Below are 21999 nucleotides of genomic sequence, written 5' to 3'. Positions count from 1 at the left end.
GTCTTTACCATTTAATCCCATAACATTTTTAATTCCTTAACACCTTTTCTGCTTTAATTCCTGCTATTATTATTAACTACTCCTTCTTTGAATGTGAGATCTTCTGTAGCTGGGTGGAGTCTACAAAAACTCCATCTTCAACCCTAAAGTCTAAAGTCATATTAAACCTGGTAGATTGAAACCCACATTGTTCCAAATATATTTATCAGCATTATTCTGTCTACCTTCCAAATACTTAGGGAGAATTCGTCTTCCATCCATTTCCCTTCCCTACTTCCTAAAATCCTGAGATCTTGCACTACAGAAGAATTCCTCACTACCTAGTCTTCTATTTCTGTGCTTAGATTTGACTTTATAGCTGATGTGATAAAATACATTTTATACATAAGTATAAAATACATTTTCTCTTCTTCATGTTAAAAGCTCACATTGCACTCAACAAATGCAGCAATAATCATTTTAGAAATTCCTATACTTGCATGTGTTACTGAATAAAAATATTATCAACCTTTTTCATTATATCATAACAAGTCAAAAGAATGAGATCACACTTAAAAATATCTACTTTTGGATTTTCCAGGTGCAAATAGTTTTTTTTATTGTTAATGTCATTTTCCCCGTCAGAGTCTTTAAATGCACTGGAAGACCAAGATTTAGATGCCCTGATGGCGGATCTGGTAGCAGACATAAGTGAAGCTGAGCAGCGGACAATCCAGGCACAGAAAGAATCCTCTCAAGAGCAACACCATTCAGCAGCTCTGGAGGCATCAAATTGCAGTGGTGCAGCCTCTCTGGATTATAGAGCAAATGTTGCTGCAACCAGTATCAGCCAATATGAGGATGATTTACCACCTCCACCAGCTGATCCCATGTTAGACCTTCCACTGCCTCCACCACCTCCTGAGCCTCTCTCTCAGGTAAGTGTGGGGCCAAAGATGGCAGAACCATTGACCTCTGCCATCCATCATCTTGGATAATTACATTTCTAAATTTACGTGCTCAAAGCTCTGTAGTACTAAAAAAATAAGGATAGTGAGTATGTTCATTGCAAAACCAGAGTCCTCCATAAACAAGATGCATGAATACCATAGACTGGGTAATGTATCAAGAACACAGACTTATTTAGCTCACCCTTCTGGAGGCTGGGAAGTTCAAGAGTGTGGTGCTGGCATCTGCTTGGCTTCTAGTGAGGGCCTCATGCTGCATCATAACCTGGCAAGACACAGCAAGCATGCCTGACAAAGCTGCTCTTAATAATTCATTAACCCATGAGTGGATTAATCCATTAATCCATCAATCCATTCATGAGGGCAGACCCCTCATGACCCAACCACCTCTTAAAGGTCCTACCTGGTCCCACCTCTTAATACCTCATAATAGAAATTACATTCCAACATGAGTTTGGGTTGGAACATTTCACACCATAGCAGGTGTGTATAAAGAACACATTAGGGCCATATTTATGACAGTTTGGTTAAAAGTTATGGCTGTATACACACACTCCCTGATAATACTCAATTTGGGGAGAAATGTTTTACAAACTTTGTATGAACTCCAGCATTGATTTTTTTTTTTTTTTTTTTTTTTTTTTAATGTCCCTAGCTCTAGCCCAGGAATAGGGAATAACGGGCACTTGTTACAAATTCCCTGAATTGAACTGAATTTGAATTTCGGTGACATTGGCATCCCTGTTCAGTAAGGCAAAGATAGATTTAAGTATCACTTATAATATCATCACTGGGGAGGGTGATATAAGCTAATGAGTTCCCGATAGTAATAAATTTCTTAATTTTGAAAATATTCAGCTGAAAAGTTCATATTGTCATTGTTTGGGATGTTACCCCAAATTTGTCTCTCACAAAAGTAAAAAGAACACTTTGAAGGATTTTTCTTAGAGTGAGCCACTAAAAACATTTTGGAGTAACCCAACTCAATTTCCTATGGCTTCCGTATTTGTGGTATTTGTAAATTTGACCCTTGTGACCCTGGAAGTTATGCCTTTTGAGTCGACAAATTTTAAATATAAATCAAATATTAAATCATACTCTGTCACACTCATTGCTCCATTGTGTTTACTTAGAAAAACTATTTGACAATTGGTAATCAATATAGAGCCGAGGCTCCTGTCCCTGAAGATTTCAAGGGGGCCAGTGAGTTCCCAAAGTAAATACAAAGTTGAACATACACAGGAAGCTTTAGAGAATTCCTCACTTTCAATGTATTCTTAAAGGGTCTTGGGTCTCAAAATATTTTTAAAAACCACTGATATAAAAAGATATATGTCTACTTTCAAGTAATTAAAAATGTAACCCGAAAAACTCATTTCCTCATCATAAATAGATAGGGGAGCCTTAATAACCCTATTCTCACAATACTAACTTAAGAAAATCAAAGGAATTTAGGCTCATAAAATACTTTGCTCTCTTTTCTGTCTGCTCATGTGTGTTTACCAGTGCTTTTCTTGGTGATTTATAAGCTTAAGTTTGGGTCTAGTGCTTAACTTTTGGGGAGTTAAGGGTCTTTTTAAAGAATATAATAGAAACTAGGAATATTAAAATGCTAATCCAAGAATGTGCATATAATTTCTAAAGTGCTTAAATTCCTTGAGTTGAATCCATTTATAGCTTATTTAGGTTGGTCTCACCGGTTTGTGAGATTTTTGTGATCTAACTATGTGATGAATTGTTAAGATCATCATTTCATCTTTTATGTTGAAATTCTCAGGGTACGAATGGTGACTGCTTTCTGTGTCTTTGGATTGAAATTTTGGGTTATAGTTATTTAAATTCTGAAATCAAGCATGTGAAATTGGACCATGTGTGATAGCACAAGTAAATACTCACTGGTATTATTAATGGACCGTGTTGAATATCTCACCATTTTACAGGAAGAAATAGAAGCCCAAGCCAAGGCTGATAAAATTAAGCTAGCATTGGAAAAACTGAAGGAGGCCAAGGTTAAAAAGGTAAACTATGAATCACTTTTGCATGGGGGAGGTTAAATTAGTAACAACTTATTATACTTAATGATAAAAATAAAAATTTCAAATGGTATTCTCCAAATAGTTTTTATTTTTAAAAAAATTCTAAGAATAAAGGTAAGGGACATAGTTAATCTGATAAACTGGGGACTTGTCTTAATATGAAAATGGAAACACCTTTGGCTTTGTACATGATCTTTATGTCAGTTTATGCATGATTTTCTCTGTTAGCTGAAGTAGGGGGAGTTGAATTTACTTGTAATAAGAAAGGATAAGGCTCTGGCTTGGCTGCCATACCAGCAGGGACCCTTTCAGCTCTATTTTGAGAAAATTTAAAACAATTCTGTCCATCTAGGGCTCCTTCCCATGAAGAGCGCTCCTTGGGCTTTGCTCTGCTGTCTGCTTATAGCAGGTGGCGCCACCTTCTGGACCTGCCTTAATTGGGTCAGAGGTCAGCTTCAATGGCTCTCACATTGCCACAATTGCTTTTGTGCATTTTTTCACTTCCCCTGGGGCAGCCTCTAGCCCTGCTGCCTGCCCTAGCTGTCCAAGTCATCTCCCCAAGAACCAAATGTTTTTGCTGGTACTCAGGTTTCCAAGTTGCATAGAATTTGAGTGACATATCCCTAATCCTACTTTCCCAATATGTCTGTAATTTTATTGTGCATTTTTTGCAGAGCAGAGGTTTTTCAGGAATATGTGCATTGTGTTATAGCAGAAACACCCATACCTAGACTCATTAGAAGCCTAGACCTTATAATAAAATTTGTTAATAATGGTTAATTTGGTAAATTAATGGAAAGATGAAACAGCCTTCATCTTATTTCCAATCCTGAAGCATCTAACATCTCTGAGACTCATTAAGAATGTTTTATTCATAGTCAGGTGAATAATCATTTTCAGATAGGGTCTTATGCTTTATATATAAACACCTGTCACCGTTCTTTGAAGGTGTTCCATACATGTTGATTTGTTCAATAATCCTTGACTATCCCTGAATCCAGACTTTCAAGCTTCATCTAGGAGAGTTTTTTTCCAGATCTGTCTGGTTCCATTTCTTTCAAATACGCATAAACTTCTTTACTATTATTCTCCCCATTACATATGATTATGTGTTAGTCAGTATTACCTTAGTGTAATAAATATTTGGGATGATCATCTCCTAAGAATAAAGGTTTGTTTGGGCCCAGAGTTTCAGAGGTTCCAGGGTCACTTGTCCCTTTTCCTTTGGGCTGTGGCAGCCCAGTCCATCATGGCAGGAGCCCACAGTGGAGAAGGTTATTCATTTCATGATGACTGGGAAGCAAAAAGGAAGAGGAAGGTGCCAGGGTCCCAGTGAACCCATTCAAGGGCATAAACCCACTGACTAATGTCCTCCAACTAGCCCTACCTCTTAAATGCTCTACCACCTTCCAGTGTTGCCATGAGCTGAGGACCAAACCTTCATCACATGAGCCTTAGGGGAACACTTACCCAAACCACAGCAGATAGAATTCCGTGGTCATCATGGAATTATCGATCCTTCTCTCAAACCCTGGCCAAATCCCACATCCTCCTCCAACTCAGTCCTGAGACTCAGTGCTGCCGGAGCTCCCCAGGTCCAGTCACTCTCACACTAAGTTAGAAAACCATTTATACTGTGTCCTCTTTTGTAAAACCTTCAGAACCTCTTTCCCCAACCACATTCTCTCGGCTACTGATTTTGTCGCCAATTTCTTTGCAAAGATAGAAGCCATGGAAAGAGAAGTTCCACAAGCTCCCACCAACCTGTTTCCCGACTCTCATGGATCCCGTTTTCTTTCCCGTGACTAGGGATGAGCTGGCATGCTGCTAAGGCCAGCCTCCCCTCTTTCACCCTGGCTCCCACTCTCTCCTCCTCTACTCCAGAGCCTCCGATGGCTGCCCATCTTGCACAGTGAAGCCAAAGCCTTTACAGTGATCCGTCCGCAGTCATCTCGCTGGCCTCATCTCTCATCCTAGTTCACCCCATTCTAGCTCCCTGTTGTCATGGCTACTCTTCAGACACTCTGGGTAAGACCTTGCCTTGGAAACTTTGCACCTGTCAGTTCCCCACCTCTTCTGCAGATTCTAAGTGGGGACCCTGTGTCCCTCCTTTAAGTATTCAGTCACCGCCTTAGCAAGGCTGTCCCTATCACTACGCATACACTTCCCAGATCCTCCCTATCCTTCCCTATTTTCTCCTCACTGCTTGTGACCATCCAACCTACTGTCTTCTAAGTTCTTGCCTGTATCCTCTTCCCTCCCGGGCAGACGCTCCTCTAGGGAATTTTACCTGTGTCCCTTAGTGATGTATCCCCAGCTCTTAGAGCAGGTACCAGGGGGTCAAGAGGTAAACAAGTGAGGTCATTACTTGTGTTGAGTTGAATTCTAGCAAGGGAGATGATTGCTACAAGAAAATGAAACAAGAAGTTGCAGGGAGTACCCGAGTTACTCTTTTAGATGGACTTGGGGATGGCGAGGCCTCACTGAGGAGGCAGCTCTTGAGCAAAGTTTTCAGTGGTGAGAAGCAGATGGCTATATGGAAGTGTGGTAGGGGAGCATCCCAAGAAGAGGGACAGGTGGGGAAAGAGGCACAGGTGAGAATGAGCGTGACAAGATGGAAAAAATAAAGGACCGTGTGGCCACCGCTCAGTGAGCCATTGAGTGAAGGAAGGAATTGAAGTTGGAGAGGAGGTGGGAGCCATAGAGTGTCTTAGGCAGGAGAAGAAGTGTGGATCATATCAGAAGCACAGTGGGTTTGAGGGTTTTAAAAAGGGGAGGGGCTGGGGTTGTGGCTCAGTGGTAGAGCGGTGTGTGGCACTGGGTTCAATCCTCGGCACCACATATGAATAAATGAATAAAATAAAGGTCTATCAACATCTAAAAATCTTTTTAAAAATAAAATAAGATAAAAATGGGAGTATGAGACTAATATACAGTGTTAGGATCACGCTGACTGATGCATGGAAAACGACTTATAGGCACAGGGACGCCAGTGGGGTGTCCTCTCTAACCCAGAATCATACACAGCACAACTTGCCAAATGTCAAGTGGGGATGAGCTGTGCTCGGTCACTGACTTTACCTGTGGAGGGAGAGAGACCAAAGAAAAATAAAGACAGAAGTAGCAATCAGACGATTTCAAACCCCTGGATGACTTATAAATGAGGGCCGCGGTGTGTATGTTCTCAGTAAGAGAAATGAAAAGAGAAGGCAGGACACGTAGCAGATGCAGTCTGTTTGCTCCAGCTGGCCCTTAGGAGAACAGGAGGACACGGTGCCGATTTCCTGCCATCTATCAGAAAATGAAAGAGCTCAGCCATACTTCGTTTAGATGAATTGTCACAGTCAATACAGAGCACAATCCGGCTGGATTCAACAAAGAAGATGTAAAACAGAACTCTCTCCGATTCGTGGGAAGGGCAGAAAATTTTTAAAATGATTTCTGTATGTGTTCTGATTTCAGAAACTGCAAATAAGTTTTTTTAAATCTTGCCCATGGTAAAGAAAATAACAGACCCTCCTACTTAGGAACTGCAAGGTGCTCACACGTTATGTAACAACATTTTTTTTTTAAATTTTTTGTAGTTAAAGATGGACACAATGCCTTTATTTTATGTGTTTATTTATATGTATTGCTGAGGATTGAACCCAGGGCCTCACACGTGGGAGGCAAGCACTCTACCACTGAGCCACAACCCCACCTCCAACATGTTTTTAAAGGATGAAAATCAAGTCCCTCTGAAGTATTTGTCCTCAAGTATTACCTCGGGGGTTGACAACATTTTGAATTATGAATAATGAACATGCTTGTGCTGCAAAGCTTTTGGAACTTGAAAGAGAATCACATTCATTCATTAACTTAATTTATTTGTTTGTTCTAAAGCTCTGAAACACAGGAGAACATTTCCATTTGTAAATCTTATTATAGAAGCAAAAAAAGTATTGTAAATGAGTTAGGGCTAGGATATTTTAGTGTCTAACATCTCGCAAATGAAAACACTAAGAAGAAAAATTACAGAAACTATAAAATCTTTATAGATTAGAGTGGATTAGAAAGGTGAAGTTATTTTTCATTCTTGAATCATTTTGCTCCATATGATATCAAGTAAATATGGAAAGTACTGAAGTTACAACTTACTAACTCACATAACTGAGATGTAGTGTTGGTATACAGGTACTCTACAGTTTGCAAATATGATAGAAGCTGCGAAGAATAATAAATATAATTTCTTCCTGTTAAAAGTCACCAGTTTTCTCTTGATTTTCATATTTCTTAAATTCCATAATTATGGATATTCACAAGTATATGTGTATTAAATCCTTTGCAATTTTTGCCAAAAAAAATTCTCTTTCACCATGAAATTATGTGGTTTCGTATATTTTTCCACTCTATAAAAACAAAGGAACCCCCAACATGAAACCAAAAGACAGAAAAGGAGGATACATTAGACACCAGCAGCAGAAGGAAGGTAGAAATCGACATCACGTACATAGGAAGTCATGGGATGGGTGTTTTCTAAAGAAAATATTTCAAATTTGAAATACTTTGGGGTTTTCCATTGTTTGAAAGTAGACAAAAATCTGTTTGTAGGATTTTCCCCCTAAAACATTACCAAACAAACAAACAAAAAAAAATGTTTATTTACATGCAAATACATTTATCTAATAAAAAGTAAAAAGAAAAAATTTTTAAAAAGGGGAAAACACCATGTGTTGGTGTGTCATTCCTACACAGAATTGAAATGTAATCAAACCCTGCTTTCTAAGCCCTAATATTCACCAGTCATGTTTCTTACGACATGTAGCTACTTCACAGCAAGAATTCTCAGCAGAGAGCAGCAAATATGCCTTCCACAGAAAAATAAATTTCAGTAAAGACAGCAGTTTGAGGAATTTCTATTTTTCCATACAACCCTTCATGCCTCATTTCTAAGGTCAGAGGAATTTGTCTTGGACACTTTGGAACTTGAGCCAATTATTTTAAATATTTCAAAAGGAACTTGCACAACTTATGTGTTCCTACAGTAGGTACAATCAGAAAAATGAGAAATTATATTCCATTTATGAATGACTTAGCAAAATGCATAAATGCATCCTATTGTCATGTATAGCTAATTAAAACAAAGAAAAAATCTTAAAATTAAAATATATATATACATACACACACACACACACACACACGTATTTATATATGAAGAGAACAACATTCCAACTGTTGGTTTATGGGTCACAGGTTTTTGAGGGAAATAGGTACCAAACAAGCCTGGAAAAGGGATCTGATTTGATGGGCCCCTGGAGGAGGAAGTACACATTTACCTCTAACCTTGGGTGTGTGTGTACTGGGAAGAGGAAACTTTGGGTAAATGCTTCAACTATGGCCACTGCCTGCTGCTCACCCAGATTTTTAGCACCATACACATCCTTTCGTTGCTGTCAGTACCTGTGCATAGGAATCTATAGGAACTGCTCATTCTGTTCACTAGAATGTTGTTAAGGTTGGATTAGGTGGGAGCGGGACAAGAAGCTGCTCAGAACCTCATCCAAACTTTTGGAGAAGAAGCAATGTTGCCCATTTTGTGGCCTTTCTCTCCTCTCCAGCCCATCAAATCAGAATTTTAATAATGATGAGTCATACTGGGAAATAACCAGAACCAACATGCAGCAAACACACTACATATATACAGCTATCAAAGAAAATCCAAATCCTAGCTGCTTTTCTTCATGAATTCTATTACATCCCATCACACCCAAATCATAGCCTCTCTGGGAGATCAGAAGTTTCAACTATTTTGACACCTTGCCAGTGATATTTTGTGTCCTAATTAAAGATAAGTAAATTCTACCCCCACCAAATCTCCAGATTTGATGGCTATCAATTGGGTTGCAAATTCATTCAATAGACTTTTTTTAATGAAATAGAAAGTAAATTAGATCATTTGCCTGTATGCCTCCAGAACAGTTTGGTTTACGGTCTGCATTCTTTTCCCTTAATCTACGACTGATCACTGATATCTTGTTACAAAGTTGGCCTTGCCATGAGGTGTCTTCCAACTCTGCAGTTGTATGAAATGAAACCTATCTCCAGCTAAAGTTTTTAAAAAGATGCAGATGTGGCTTTCAAATAAGAAATGCTGCAGGCCTCCAGGATGGACCAGGAAAGATGTTGGGAAAGCAAGAAGCCGGCACTTAGTCCTGTCTGTTTGTTCTCCTCTCCCACCCAGAATGCAATGACTCTGAATGTGGGACAAAGGCTTTTTTATGGTCTGTTTTCTATTTTTGTGAGTTGCTTCTTCCACCTATGTATTCCTAGCATATGAGGGGCTGGCAAGTGAGTTCACAATGAGCGAGTTTACAGGACACGTTCTTAAGCTGGCAGACAAAAATAACAACGTAGAAACCTTAATCTTCATGGACTTCTCCGTTTGCTGAAATTTACTGGCTGCTCTGTGGCTTTCTCCTCAGTTAGTGGTCAAGGTGCACATGAATGATAACAGCACAAAGTCACTGATGGTGGATGAGCGACAGCTGGCCCGAGATGTTCTGGATAATCTTTTTGAAAAAACTCATTGTGACTGCAATGTGGACTGGTGTCTTTATGAAACATACCCAGAATTACAAATTGGTAAGTCCCCTCCCTGGCAATGGGGCTGCACTCCAAAAAGCGGGTTTGCTTTATGGCCTCTGGTTTCTTAAGAGTTTTGTTCAAGACTCAAGACCTCCCATATGTCACAGCCCTGATGTGAGTTTAGAGCTTGCCTCTTCATTTCTTTATGGCAAGAAGACTTAGACTGTAGCAGGTGGCTGGACCTGGAGGGTTATAAGCATTACCATCGCCATCTTTCTCTTAGGTCCATAAAGGAAAGAATGTGGCAGGGTGATTCCTCTTGCTGCATGCCTAGTGAGCTCAGCAGCTTGTGGGAGAGCCTGGGAATCTGTCAGTCGATGCCCCTGAGGTTGCTGCCTTGGTAACTCTGAGGACCTCACATCTGTGCTCATTTCCCTCGCCCTCCCTTCCCGCTTGCCTAATCTCTGACACTTGGTCTAGAGGAACAACCTTAGCCCCAGAGAGGACAGGAAAACGGTAGAAATCAATGAAGTTTCTTTTTCAAAAGCAATTTAAGAAATTCTCTGTTACTTCTCATTTTTGTTCATGTTTTGTTACTGGGGATTCCAACCCAGTGTGCTTAACCACTTCTCCAGCCTGTTTTAATTTTTTTTTTTTTTTTTTTTTAATTTCCAGAGTCTCGCCAAGTTTCTTAGGGCTTTTTGCTAAGTTGCTGAGGTTGGCCTTGAACTTGCAATGCTCCTGCCTAAGCCTCTGGAGCCACTGGAATTACAGGCATGTGCCACCAAGCCTGCTTTACTTATTTTTCTTAATAGCACTTACCCTACGTTGCCTCCAGCAGAGATGGGTAGAACCCAAAATTACCTGTTTTAGAAGTTTGGGTGCGATCTTTTTTTTTCTGCAAGAAATACTCTCTACTTAAACAGTCCTTTGACGTTTTCTTCAATTCTATGAGTCAAGAAGATAAATGAAAGCTTTCCTTTATGTTTTAAGTTTGTTTCAGGTATTCATACACATTGTTTTTTTTTTTAATAGTTTTAGGGAGCAGTGCTTTAGGGTACACATTGTGGATCTCGCAATTGCATTCAAAGTCTTTAATAATCTTTGCCCTATTGTCCTTTCCAAAAGAAAATGTTTGCCTCCTCTTAGGACTATTTAAAGTTAAAAAAAGGCTATCATAATAAAGCATGATGGCTAACCTTTGTCGCTGTATTGTAGATTCTGCCACCTGCAATGGGTTTTTCCTAATGGAAGATAAATTGAAAGCCTGCCTCTGAAAGATAAACATAATAGGGGTGTAACAGCGTGACATCATGTAAGAATTAAGAATTGTAGAAACCTTGATGAAAACTATGAAGCCCTGGATTCAGTTCAATAATAGTTTATTTCTCAGCTGAAAATCCTGATGTCTCAGGTCTGAAAAAGTGCTATTTCCTTATTTCGTCAGAGAGGTTGTTTGAAGACCATGAAAACGTTGTTGAAGTCTTATCAGATTGGACAAGAGACACAGAAAATAAAGTACTATTTTTGAAGAAAGAGGAAAAATACGCTGTATTTAAAAATCCCCAGGTAAGATGCCCATGTATTGTTAAACCATATACAGCATGAAGGGTTTGAGTTTTTTTTCCATCTGTGTATGTGTAAGAACCCAGAAACCACTCCGGACACAGGAACTTACATAAGGGAGTTTATTAAGCAAACAGAGTATCTCCCTGCAGGGTCAGAGAGAAAATGAGAGGAAAAGAGAGAGAGCACACGTGCAAGAGAGAGTGAAATGGAGGAGAGAGCATGACAGCCAGGAGGAAAGAGAGAGCAAAATGGCGGGGGAGCTATTCTGAAGCAGTTGAATTCTGCCGGCTAACCGGACCAATAACGGAGAAGGATACTTGCAGGCTGACTGATGAACCAATAGCGAGCTAGGATGTTCACAGACTGACAAGCTAGGTTGTAAGCTGGGAGGCGGGAAATGACTGCAGTGTAAAGGGCGGGGGAGCAGCTTTATATTATATTAGTATGGACCCTAGTATTATCTCACAAAATGTCGCATTCCTTTCAAATAAATACAAATTCTATCTTTGACTATTGTAAACTAAGAGCCCTTGGAAGAATTGAGAAAAAAAAAAAAAATCGGTTTGTTTCTTTTCATTCAGAACCAAAACACACCTATCTGTGGTTGTCTATCCTTCCTCTTCTGTCAGCATTACAGTTGGACTCCACTAGGCTTCTATACCTTGATGCACTTTTGGCTACTAGTGTTTTCTGTTTGAAGATCCTGTGGGCGCAGTAGCACATGCCTGTAATCCCAGCGGCTGGGGGTCAGGTCTGAGACAGGAGAATCAGAAGTTCAAAGCCAGCCTCAGCAATTTAGCAAGGCCCTAAGCAACTCAGTGAGACCCTGTCTCTTAATAAAGCATAAGAAAGGGCTGGGGATGTGGTTCAGTGGTTAAGTGCCCCTGAGTTCAATCCCTGGTACCAAAAAAACAAACAAACAACAAAAACAATTTCATATCTTTGTTGTTTATTGATGCTGGGATAACTAAAGGGAACACCTCAAAAATGTACAATTTGAAAATGCTTCCCTTAGGTCATGTGTGCAAGTATGTCATTGAGAAGTCTCAACCTTTTCCCACTGTGGCCTGGAGCAACTGTAATTGTAACCAAAAGCTCAGTCCTTATCCCCAATGTCGGTTAATGCCAATTTAGTAAGGAAGACGTGGTTTTGAGAAAAAGGAAAGAGTTGTTTTATTGCTTTGCTAGCAAAGGAGAAACACAGGGCACTCCTGTCCCCGAGGTTGTGATTCTGCCGTCAGGGAAAACAGAGGGCTTTTAAAGGAGCTGTTCAAAGGCCCCATTCCAGGTGTGCCTGATGGGGGCTCCCTGATGGAGGGTTAGGATTCCCTTGTTAATTTGGGAGATAGTCACTCCTCTGACACACTTCTCCTTCCTGTTGAGTAAAGTTAACTCAAGGTAATCTTGTTTCCAGTCCCCAGGTTAGGGAGGGGGAGAGGGAGAAGAGGGAAAGGAAAACATGTCCCTTTAAAAAAAATAAGCCTCAGAGCTATATTCAAAAGGTGAAGTGGACCACTGTTACATAATGGCATGAAAGTCTACCTTTTTTTAGGAAAGTCTGAGAATGTTAGAGATGGAAGAGATTCCGGGGTTATCCAGGCACTTTCCTTTTTACGGTAAAATAAACAAGTCCTGTATAACTAGGGGCAGAATTAAGAGACTCCAGAGCGGCTCCTTCATGGGAAAATGCTCTACTGTGCTCTTTTCTGGGGTCTTCTAGAGATGATATGGTGGTCAACTGACAACAAAGCAATTGTGACAAATATCAAACACTAAAAGTATCAAGTTTTTAGCCTGTAACTACCTTCAATACCAGACTTTCCTGTCTGTATTAATGAGAGCATCATCTAAGCCCCGGTGACAAAGAGACCCCCTTAATCAGTGGCTCAATCAACCCAGAAACTTATTCCTCACTCACGTTCTGGTCCAGACATGAGCAGGTAGAACAGCTCATCCATCCTCCACATGTCACCTCCGTCTCTGGGCCCCAGGCATCTTTTCCACTTCCCATTTTCTAGTCTATAGGAAAAGAAGAGAACCCAGGAAATGCACAACCAGACTTCTACTTACGTACATTCCATCTGCCCAAACATAGCTACATGGTGACACTGAGATGCAGAGAAACACAGTTTTGTATGAATAGTTATGTACACAGCAAAAATTGTGGAGTTAGATTGGTGACTACCACTTTGAATAACTCTTCCACAAAGCACCTTTAAAATGAGTCCATAAAAATGGCGCCCAGGAGTTGGTGCAGCAGGGCTGTCGTATAGGTCAGGGAAGGAAGGGGAGAATGAGCGGTAGTGGATGTCTGCAACCTGCCAAAGTGTCAAGTGAATCAATGCATTTCTCATAACTGTAACTCTATGAAATTGTACAAAGTGAACGTACCTGGGTAACTACCACCCACATCAAGACACAGCATTAATGGAGCTCCTCACACCCCTTCACAGTCTTTATTCCCCATTACCAAGGTGACCACTCTTCTGATCTTTATTATCTTAGTTTTCCCCTCTTTGGGGCATTTATATGAAATAGAATCACATAGTCTTTTTTTTGTGTTTAGCTTTTTCTCACTCAACTTCCATTTCTTTCATTCTTTTTCACTCCTGTTTTTTATTCCATTGTGTGACTATACCCATATATATTTATTGATGAACATTTCACTTGTTCACTTGTTAAGCCCCAAACTACAAGTTTGGGGCTTAAACAAGTAATGCTGGTGGGAATATCTTGTACATGTCTTGTACTGAATGCAGAGACATTTCTCTTGCACACACACACACATATATATACATATATATATGATTTCTGGATCATAAGTTATGCTTATTTAACTTTAGCTGATATTCTGAGCAATTTTTCAAGTGCACCCTATGATTTGCTCTCCCTTTAACATTGTATGGAAATTCCTGTTGTTCCAGATACTTGGCAGCCCTGGTGTTGCTTCTCTCTCTCTCTCTCTCTCTCTCTCTCTCTCTCTCTCTCTCTCTCTCTCTCTCTCTCTCGCTCAACTTGAACCATTCTGTGGGTGTATAGTGGCATCTCCTATGGTTTTTTTTTATTCTTATTAGTTGTCGATGGACTTTAATTTACTTATTTATAAGTGGTGCTGAGGATCAAACCCAGTGCCTCACACATGCTAGGCAAGCGCTGTACTACCATTGAGACACAACCCCAGCCCCTCCTATGGTTTTAAAGTTGAATTTTCTCTATGCAAATGACTCAAGTACCTTTTCAAATGTTTATTGTCCATTTGAATATCCCACTTTTGTGAAGTGTCTCTTCAAGTCCTTTGCCAGCCTCTCACCTTGGGTTAAGTATCAACAAATACCCTGAGAGGAAACATGACTCTCAGAAGGTCTGGACACCTCTTTGTGGCTCCTTTCTCTTTTCAATCTTGACCCTTTGAGTCTTTGATTGCCTCAACTGCTCTCACACTGACTTTTTGTTCTGTTTTGTTTTGTTTTGTTTTTGCGGTGCTGGGGATTGAACCCAGGGCCTTGTGCTTGTGAGGTAAGCACTCTACCAACTGAGCTACATCCCCAGCCCTCACACTGATTTTTTTAATCCAGCTTGTCTAGCTGTTTTTTTGTGGAAGTTTGGTCTACTGCAAGCTATTGTGTCATAGGAGGAAACAGGAATCCTCCTAATGAATTCTTTTGAATAATGATATGTTCTTAAAATTAAGTAACTGGATTCTCCTAATCTGCAATCCAATTTAAAGACCAAAATAGAAGTGGAGGCATTTTTTAAAAAGTCAGTATTTTTTTTCAGTATTTGGCTGAATTCTGACTTCTGATCAGTGCCCTGCATACATAGTGGTTTTGGTACGCCGACCCCAGAGTGAGAGAAGTACACTGTGCTGGTTCCCATACTGATGTCGCAGCCCCTAAAAAGGGAGGCTTTGTGATTTTGAAATACCTAAAATCCCCTTGTGAAAGTTCTATGCTGAGACCCTTTGATGGTTTTTAACATAAGTCTTTTTTTATGCTAGATTTCTGCTAAAAGAGCCCCAGAGAAGGGTATTTCCAGAGGAAGGTTTTAACATAAATACAACCAGAAAGTTCTTTCATTGAAGTGCCTTAGATTTTTCTCCTCAAACTATGTCTCAAGCAGTTAACTGAAAAGTCCAAATAATCCTGTATTTCATTTAGGCTTTTCTAGATGTAATTGCCAACATTGGCATGAAATGATGAATCCTGAAATTGGAAGAGCATAACAGGGAGCTTCTACTCACTAGTCAGGACTGTGTCATTGAGGATTCAGGCTTTATCTTCCTGCTCAACTGGTCCAAGCCATGGCACCTCCTAGGACGTATTTGAAGAGCTAGTAAGAAACTGTGCATGAAGAATTGGATCTAATCAGAATCATAAAAGGACGGATTCTTAGTGACCTATTTAGTAAAGTCTCAACAGAAGTTTCTAACAAATTGAACCTCTTTCCAATGTTGACACGTATGAAGAGACTTTAATGAAATTCATTCCAACAGACATATGTATGACTTTCACAAATGTTTATGGAGTGTCTGTTACAGGTATGACCTTGTGCTATTTGTGGAGAATATGTAGATTAAGATAATCTTTACCCTCAAGAAATTTATAATCTAGCTGGAGAAAAAGACGTGCAAAAATGCTTGAAGTAAAACTTCTAGGTTTAAGACAGGAACCACGTGGGATAAAATTACAGCATGATGTATTATTGAGATGAAGCAGTAAAACAAGGAAGTGGGCTTAACCGTAAGAAAAAAATGTATTCACCACACAGAGGTACTGTTGACAGGTATGGCTTGTCTCCCAGGAGTCCATGTGCTGGAAACTGTGTCTTCAGTGCAGTGATATTGGAAGATAGAACTTTTGAGAGGGAGGGCCTAGGGGGAGGTCCTTGGGTTAACTGGGGGCACTGCTCCTGGAGGAGAGTAGGGGAGTTCTCATGAAAATGAAGAAAAACAGAGTAAGTCCCAGTTAATTCTCCTGATGATTGCTGTTATGCTCTATTCCATTTAAGAACAGGAATTGGTCTGGGTGCACAGATGCTGCAAACTATATGCTATAAGCTATCATTGAGATGATTTGATCAGAACAGATACTGCTCTGTCTGAAATTTTTTCAAACCGAAATTTAAAGTCCTCAGAGGTGTATCACTGAGTGAAAGACAGGAAGTGTGGCCAGGCCTCCCAGGGTCTGGAGCTGGGGATAATGTTATTGAGACCATGACGAGCATTTTGGTCCCAGCCTTCCCATGGGCTTCTACCTATTGCCCTCTGTCCCTGTCCACAGCTGTTGTTCCTCTCCCTCCCTGTAGACCCCCTACCTCTGTTCTTTCCTCTCTTCCCACACTGCGATTTATGGCCAGCCTCACACAGTGGATCCATCTATGAATGGAGTTCAAACTTTTGTGTTTGCATAACCCCTTTAAGTACTTTGTAACAACATGAACCATTCACATATTTGCCTGTTGACTTCTAATTTTTTCATCAGAAGTTTAAGCAAATGCCAAGAATGCAATGTCCAGCATATTTTAAATTAGGACTGTTTAAAAAAGTATCCAACCCAATTTTGGCACCTTTAAAAAGTATCCAATACTTTAAAAAGTATTCCCATGGCAGTTTGAGTTCTAACAACACCCATTTAAGAAGCATATGAATAAGGTCGTTTTTTAGAGCAGTTAGTTCATAGAAAAATCGAGCAGAAAATGTAGAGTTCTCTTATGCCTCAGATCCCACATAGCTCACTCTAAATACCACCACCAGAATGGCATATTTTTACACTGGATGAACCTATGTTGACAGATCATTGTCACTACAACCCAAAGTCTATAATTGACACTGGGGTTCATTCTTGGTGTCCTACAATAAGCTTCTTTAACATTTGGAACCTTTTACATTGTTCCTTCCTCCCCGGTCCCTTGAACTATTTCCATTCTATTTGCTCCACAAATATTTATCATATTGTAATCTTTTATGCTCGAAAGTCTTTTCTTGATTTCCCTCTTCTACCTCCCTTTTACAGCTTATGTTTATAAATTGATAAACTTTAATTTTTGCCCACTCTAAGATACTTGTGTTAAAAAAAAAACACAGTTGAATAAAACAATACAAAAACATTTTAAAATTTTGACATTAGTTAAGCATAACAAGTTTTTAAAAAATGGGAAGGACATCTCTTAATTATATAAATAAATGGAGTCATTTTCCCCCCGATTAATTCTAGAATCAAGGAATGAATGTTCCATATCATACCAGGGAACACAAGTTATATTGGTTTTCTATTTTTCATTTTTATGGATGTTAAGTACTTTGTATAGATGAAACTTTGTTCACATTAATAAGTGGATGGGAAAAGAAGAATACCATTCGATTCTTTGAACTCCTTCCAAGTTGTCAGCTCAAGGTCACGGAAGGATGACTGATGATTCTTTTCATCCATCATCTGGCAAGATAATTAGGTACTTTCCATTGTGTTGGAAGCAAAGAACTAGAAATCACCTGACTTCCAAAAGGATTTGTTATGAGTCTTCCTCTTTTTTATACCAGTCTCTCAAGCTACCCCTTTGTTCAGGATCTTTGAGCTCCACACCCCAGGGCAGTAAAGTTCTTGTGGGCGTGAGAGATGCCTTTCCTTTCTAACAGGTATAAAGCGGTTGTGGAAGGAGCCATCCATTCTCAGGCAGATTTACTTTAGAAAAGAGTACACGTGGAGGTTGAAGAAACAGAAATTGATGCTGGTGTGTCCTTGGAGAGTGTCCTCCAGGGGGAAACTGTTTAAAGCCCCCAGGACTTAGGGTCCCCTAGAGTTAACTGTCCTCTGCTTCACAGAGATATTGTGCCTATCAGGAAGTAATGGTTTATGTAATTATTTATCATCTTCAACAATTGGAAGTTTCCATGAGGATTGTTCCTGTTGAATTTCTTCCCAACCAGTGAAGACGTGTAGCAAGTAATAGCTGTTGAATTGTTAAAAGAAAAAATGTCTACAAATCTACTTTTGCTGATCTTTAAGCAGTATAAATTCTGTGCACCTCAGGCTGTCTTTCCTGGGCTTAGCATTGTTGAGGAACACCGAGTCTTCTCTCTCTTATAGTGCTAAGCCAAGGGCTGGGGATGGAGCTCAGTGGTAAGCTTTCCCTGAATGTGTGATATCCTGGATTGGATCCTCAGGACTACAATATAAATAAGTACATACACAAATAAATACCAAAACAACAGTAATGCGAAGCAAAAAGTTTGTAATCTACAAAATTTTTCCTTGTTGAGAGGTTAATTACAATTGGTTTAAGAAGAAATATAAAAATACATGAAAGTTTATACAAGTCAAATCCTCTATGAGAAATTGTGTGTATGATCAGGGTGAACATATCAGAAGATAATTTCATCAGTCTGGACCAAAAGTGGTTTGGAATACTCCACCTCATCACATGCATGTGTGATGTTTATAGCCAGAGGACAGGAAGTGACATATAGAAAGGGAAGTGAGATTTAGCGACAGCTCCTTTGGTTATAGCTCTTGTCTGTCTTAGTCAAACATGGTTTAAGTGGTCACATGTGGATTGGCTGAGACTCAGCAACTTGTTACAAGAACAGGTTACAGTCTGTTTACACATCAAATTCACTATAGACTGAGAAACTTTTAGCCCAAACTTAAAATATGTACAGAGGCAAGGCACAGTAATCCACACCTACAATCCCAGATACTCAGGAGGATGGCAAGTTCCAGACCCTCAGCAATTTAGTGAAAGCCAGTCTCAAAATAAAACAGAAAGGGCTGAGGATGCAGCTCAGTGGTAGATAGACCCTGGGTTCAATTTCCAGTATCAACAGCAACCACAGAATATCTATAGGTATGCACGCATACATGCACATCATACGGAGGCAGCTTGAGGCCAAACTTCACTCAGTTTTATAGAAGTAGATATGGTAGCAGGGACTAACCACGTAACTCTGAGAACTGCAACAGGGTCTCTCAGTCTTGGGGGTGAGGGATGAACTCCCTGAGGAACTGATGTCTTTTATGTTTGCCATGGGGGTTAAGACCAGTGTGCAAGGCAGGAGGGGGAGGATTCTGAATCACAGTCCAGGATTATCAAGGACCAGTCAAGATCATGTGATGAGGTGTAGAAAAGGCCCAGTGAGGGTGATATGAAGGACATTCCGGAAACAGACGTGCATAGGGCTTATTGTGGAGGACCTGCTACACTGTGCCAAGGGTTTAAGTCATAGCTTCACAAAAGAGGAAATTTTCTGTTCAGATTTGTCATTTAAGAGCCTGCCTCTTGCTGTAAAGCAGTGCTGTGGAGCTGCTGAGTGTGGGCGCTGAGTGTGGGTTTTAAATCCTGGCTCTTTCACTTTACCAACCTTGGGCCCTTGAACAGCAATTTACTTCACCAGGTCTCTATGTTCCTGTTTAAAAAAAAATAGACATAATTTATTTTTAAAGCATATATCATGAGAATTAAAGGACATTTTCTGTAATAATGATAATAACCATTGTTGTTATTTTTGTCTGCTTTAGTGTATAGAAGAGTCTGGAAAAGGAAGGAGGGGAAGGAGGCTGGGAGGATGTGAGCACCTATCCAGGAAGGTGTCAGCAATGAGCTCTGGATAGGGATTTTCACAAGGTGACTGGCCCAGACTCTGATCTGCAACACAGTGCTGTATAACCAACCCCTGAAGTTGTAGGCAGGATGTCAAAGAAGCGTGAATATGAGGCTAACCTTGGGCTGCCTGAAACTGACCCAGACAAATGAAGGAGTGAGAATTTAAACCCCTTCATCTCAGGGTTCCCCCATGATGTCCAGCATTACTCGAGAATCATCAACAAACATTCCATGAGTGTCTGCCTTGTGCTGGAATAAAGCCAGCACAGGAGACTGTGGATGACATAATGCAAGCCAGAGGCAGATACAGCAGATGTATCTAGGAGATGGCCTGAAATAGACATCAATAGCCGGTATTCTGGAAGAAGTGAGGCTCCAAGCAGAGGACAAAAGGAGTCAAGTGGTATGGGGACATTCTGCGAGGCTGGGTTTCTGGGGACGTGGACCAAGGAGTGGCAGAGTGTAGCAGGGATACCGTGGGCTGAGGGGGGCGGGGCAGGCACTCTACCTTAAGCACCAGGACAGAGTTGTCAGGATGGGAACCTAGTGAAAGAAACTGTAGGCTGGTGGGCAACAAGACCTAAGAGGAGGTACTTTGTTCATTGATGATTCTGACCACTGTGTAGTTGATAAACTTCCCAGGGCTCCAGGGATCCTGGAAAAGTATTACCTTCTCAAAGAGAGAACACCTCGAAAAATTCTTCTGTATTTTTCTTTTGCAATTCAGTTAGGCCTGATGATGAGGAGAAGAGAAAATGAAAGGATGGGGGGAAAGCAGCAGGGAATTCCACAGGAAGGCAGGACATGCCTCGGAGCAGGTCACACCCCAACATTTACAGGGTCTGGGGTAACAGCACAGTTTACAGTAACAGTACAGAAGATTCAAATAACATGCATCTGTAGGTGTAAAGTCATAGACCCAGTTAATAAGCAGTGTTCTCTATTCCGTACTTCATAATCACCAAGTACGAATTCCTTTGGGTTCCATGTGACAACATGGTGGCTTGGTTCTCATCACCTGCACAAGAACCACCCATCCTGCTCCACAGGGCCTTGTGGACACAGATGTGGACACTCCTGCCCAAACAACAAGCTCCAAATGCCTCATTCCCCCTTGCAAACAGTAGCCCATTGGCCATGCCCTCTGTCCTAGGAAGTCCCCACTAGTAACAACTTAACCCTCAGGAGGAAGGATTCAGGGAAGAGTCTCAGATCCATGTGAGCAAGAAATTAAGGCCCTCAGTTCATGGACTGCCCAGTGGACAGGGTCATTGGCTTCAAGTGATCATGTCCCTTTGGCCCCCTGATATCACTCTGAGTAGGGGAGTGACCGGATGAGAATCAGAGACCCTTTAATGCAGAGGCCCTTTAAAGCATGAGGTAAGGGCAAGGGTGCTGGAACTCAGAACATGATACCCCAGTGCACTTTGGCATGCTCAGTAATTTGAGCTAAAGGACATTTGAAGGGCCTCAAAAGCAAAAAAATACTCTCTGATCTTCTTCCCTCTTTCCTCCTTCCCCTGTTTGTCCCCCAAAGCAGGTCATAGAAACCAAAGTTATTCTCCCCAACACAAACCATAAAGTCTGGAAAGGTTACTCTCTGATCTCCTCCCTTCCCCACTTGAAGGTTCTCATGTGACAGATGTCCTGTCCCATGTCCTGGGGGAAGGAATGTCATACAGAGAGGGACCAAAAGGAATCTGGTCACCCTCGTCCACTAGTTTATCATCGTTAGATCACACCCCATTTGTCCTGTCGTGTTTCTCCACCTCTGTCCCCTTCTTTCCCCAGACAAGCATAATAACTCAGTTTTCTCTGCATCTTTGATTTTTCATCTCTGAAGGAGCCCATATCACATAAAACTTTGTTAATTCAACTTGTTAAGCTTTTCCCTTGCTGACCTGTCTTACTGTAGGGGCACTATCCTTGATTCCTATAATGGGTGATGGAAAGCTATTATTTTTTCTTCTCTACAGGGGCCCCTTGACCAAGTGGTCTCGTCTCTTTAGGGGAAAGTGGATTGAGGCAGTAGAACATTACTGTCTTAGTAAAAGTAGCTCCTAGAAACTCACTGGGCAAAGATCAGCGACACTACTAGTGTAGGGGAAAACAGATTTCTTTCCTCAACCATCATTAGGTTTGTGACTGAGGCCCCTATAACAAAAGGCAAATTAACAAGGGAAGAGCACACAATTTTATTTAAGTTTTGCGTGACATGGGAGACTTTAGAATAAAAACCCAAAGACACACAGAAAACTGGGTATTTTTATGGACTGTCAAGCAGAGGA

The 21999-nt window shown here is 40.6% G+C and overlaps 1 protein-coding gene across 1 annotated transcript in view; it reads left to right on the top strand.

The window, feature by feature from the left end:
• Positions 1–21999, top strand: part of APBB1IP (amyloid beta precursor protein binding family B member 1 interacting protein) — a 109226-nt gene that overhangs the window by 48961 nt on the left and 38266 nt on the right. Inside the window, exons 4-7 of the mRNA XM_079106500.1 lie at positions 625–917; positions 2888–2965; positions 9445–9604; positions 10995–11116. Coding sequence (XP_078962626.1) covers positions 625–917; positions 2888–2965; positions 9445–9604; positions 10995–11116 — 653 coding nt within the window. The remainder of the gene's footprint in view (positions 1–624; positions 918–2887; positions 2966–9444; positions 9605–10994; positions 11117–21999) is intronic.

This window comes from Sciurus vulgaris (assembly GCF_902686455.1).
Source record: "Sciurus vulgaris genome assembly, chromosome: 12".
Taxonomy (NCBI): Eukaryota; Metazoa; Chordata; class Mammalia; order Rodentia; family Sciuridae; genus Sciurus; species Sciurus vulgaris.
This window is presented reverse-complemented; position numbering and strand designations above follow the sequence as displayed.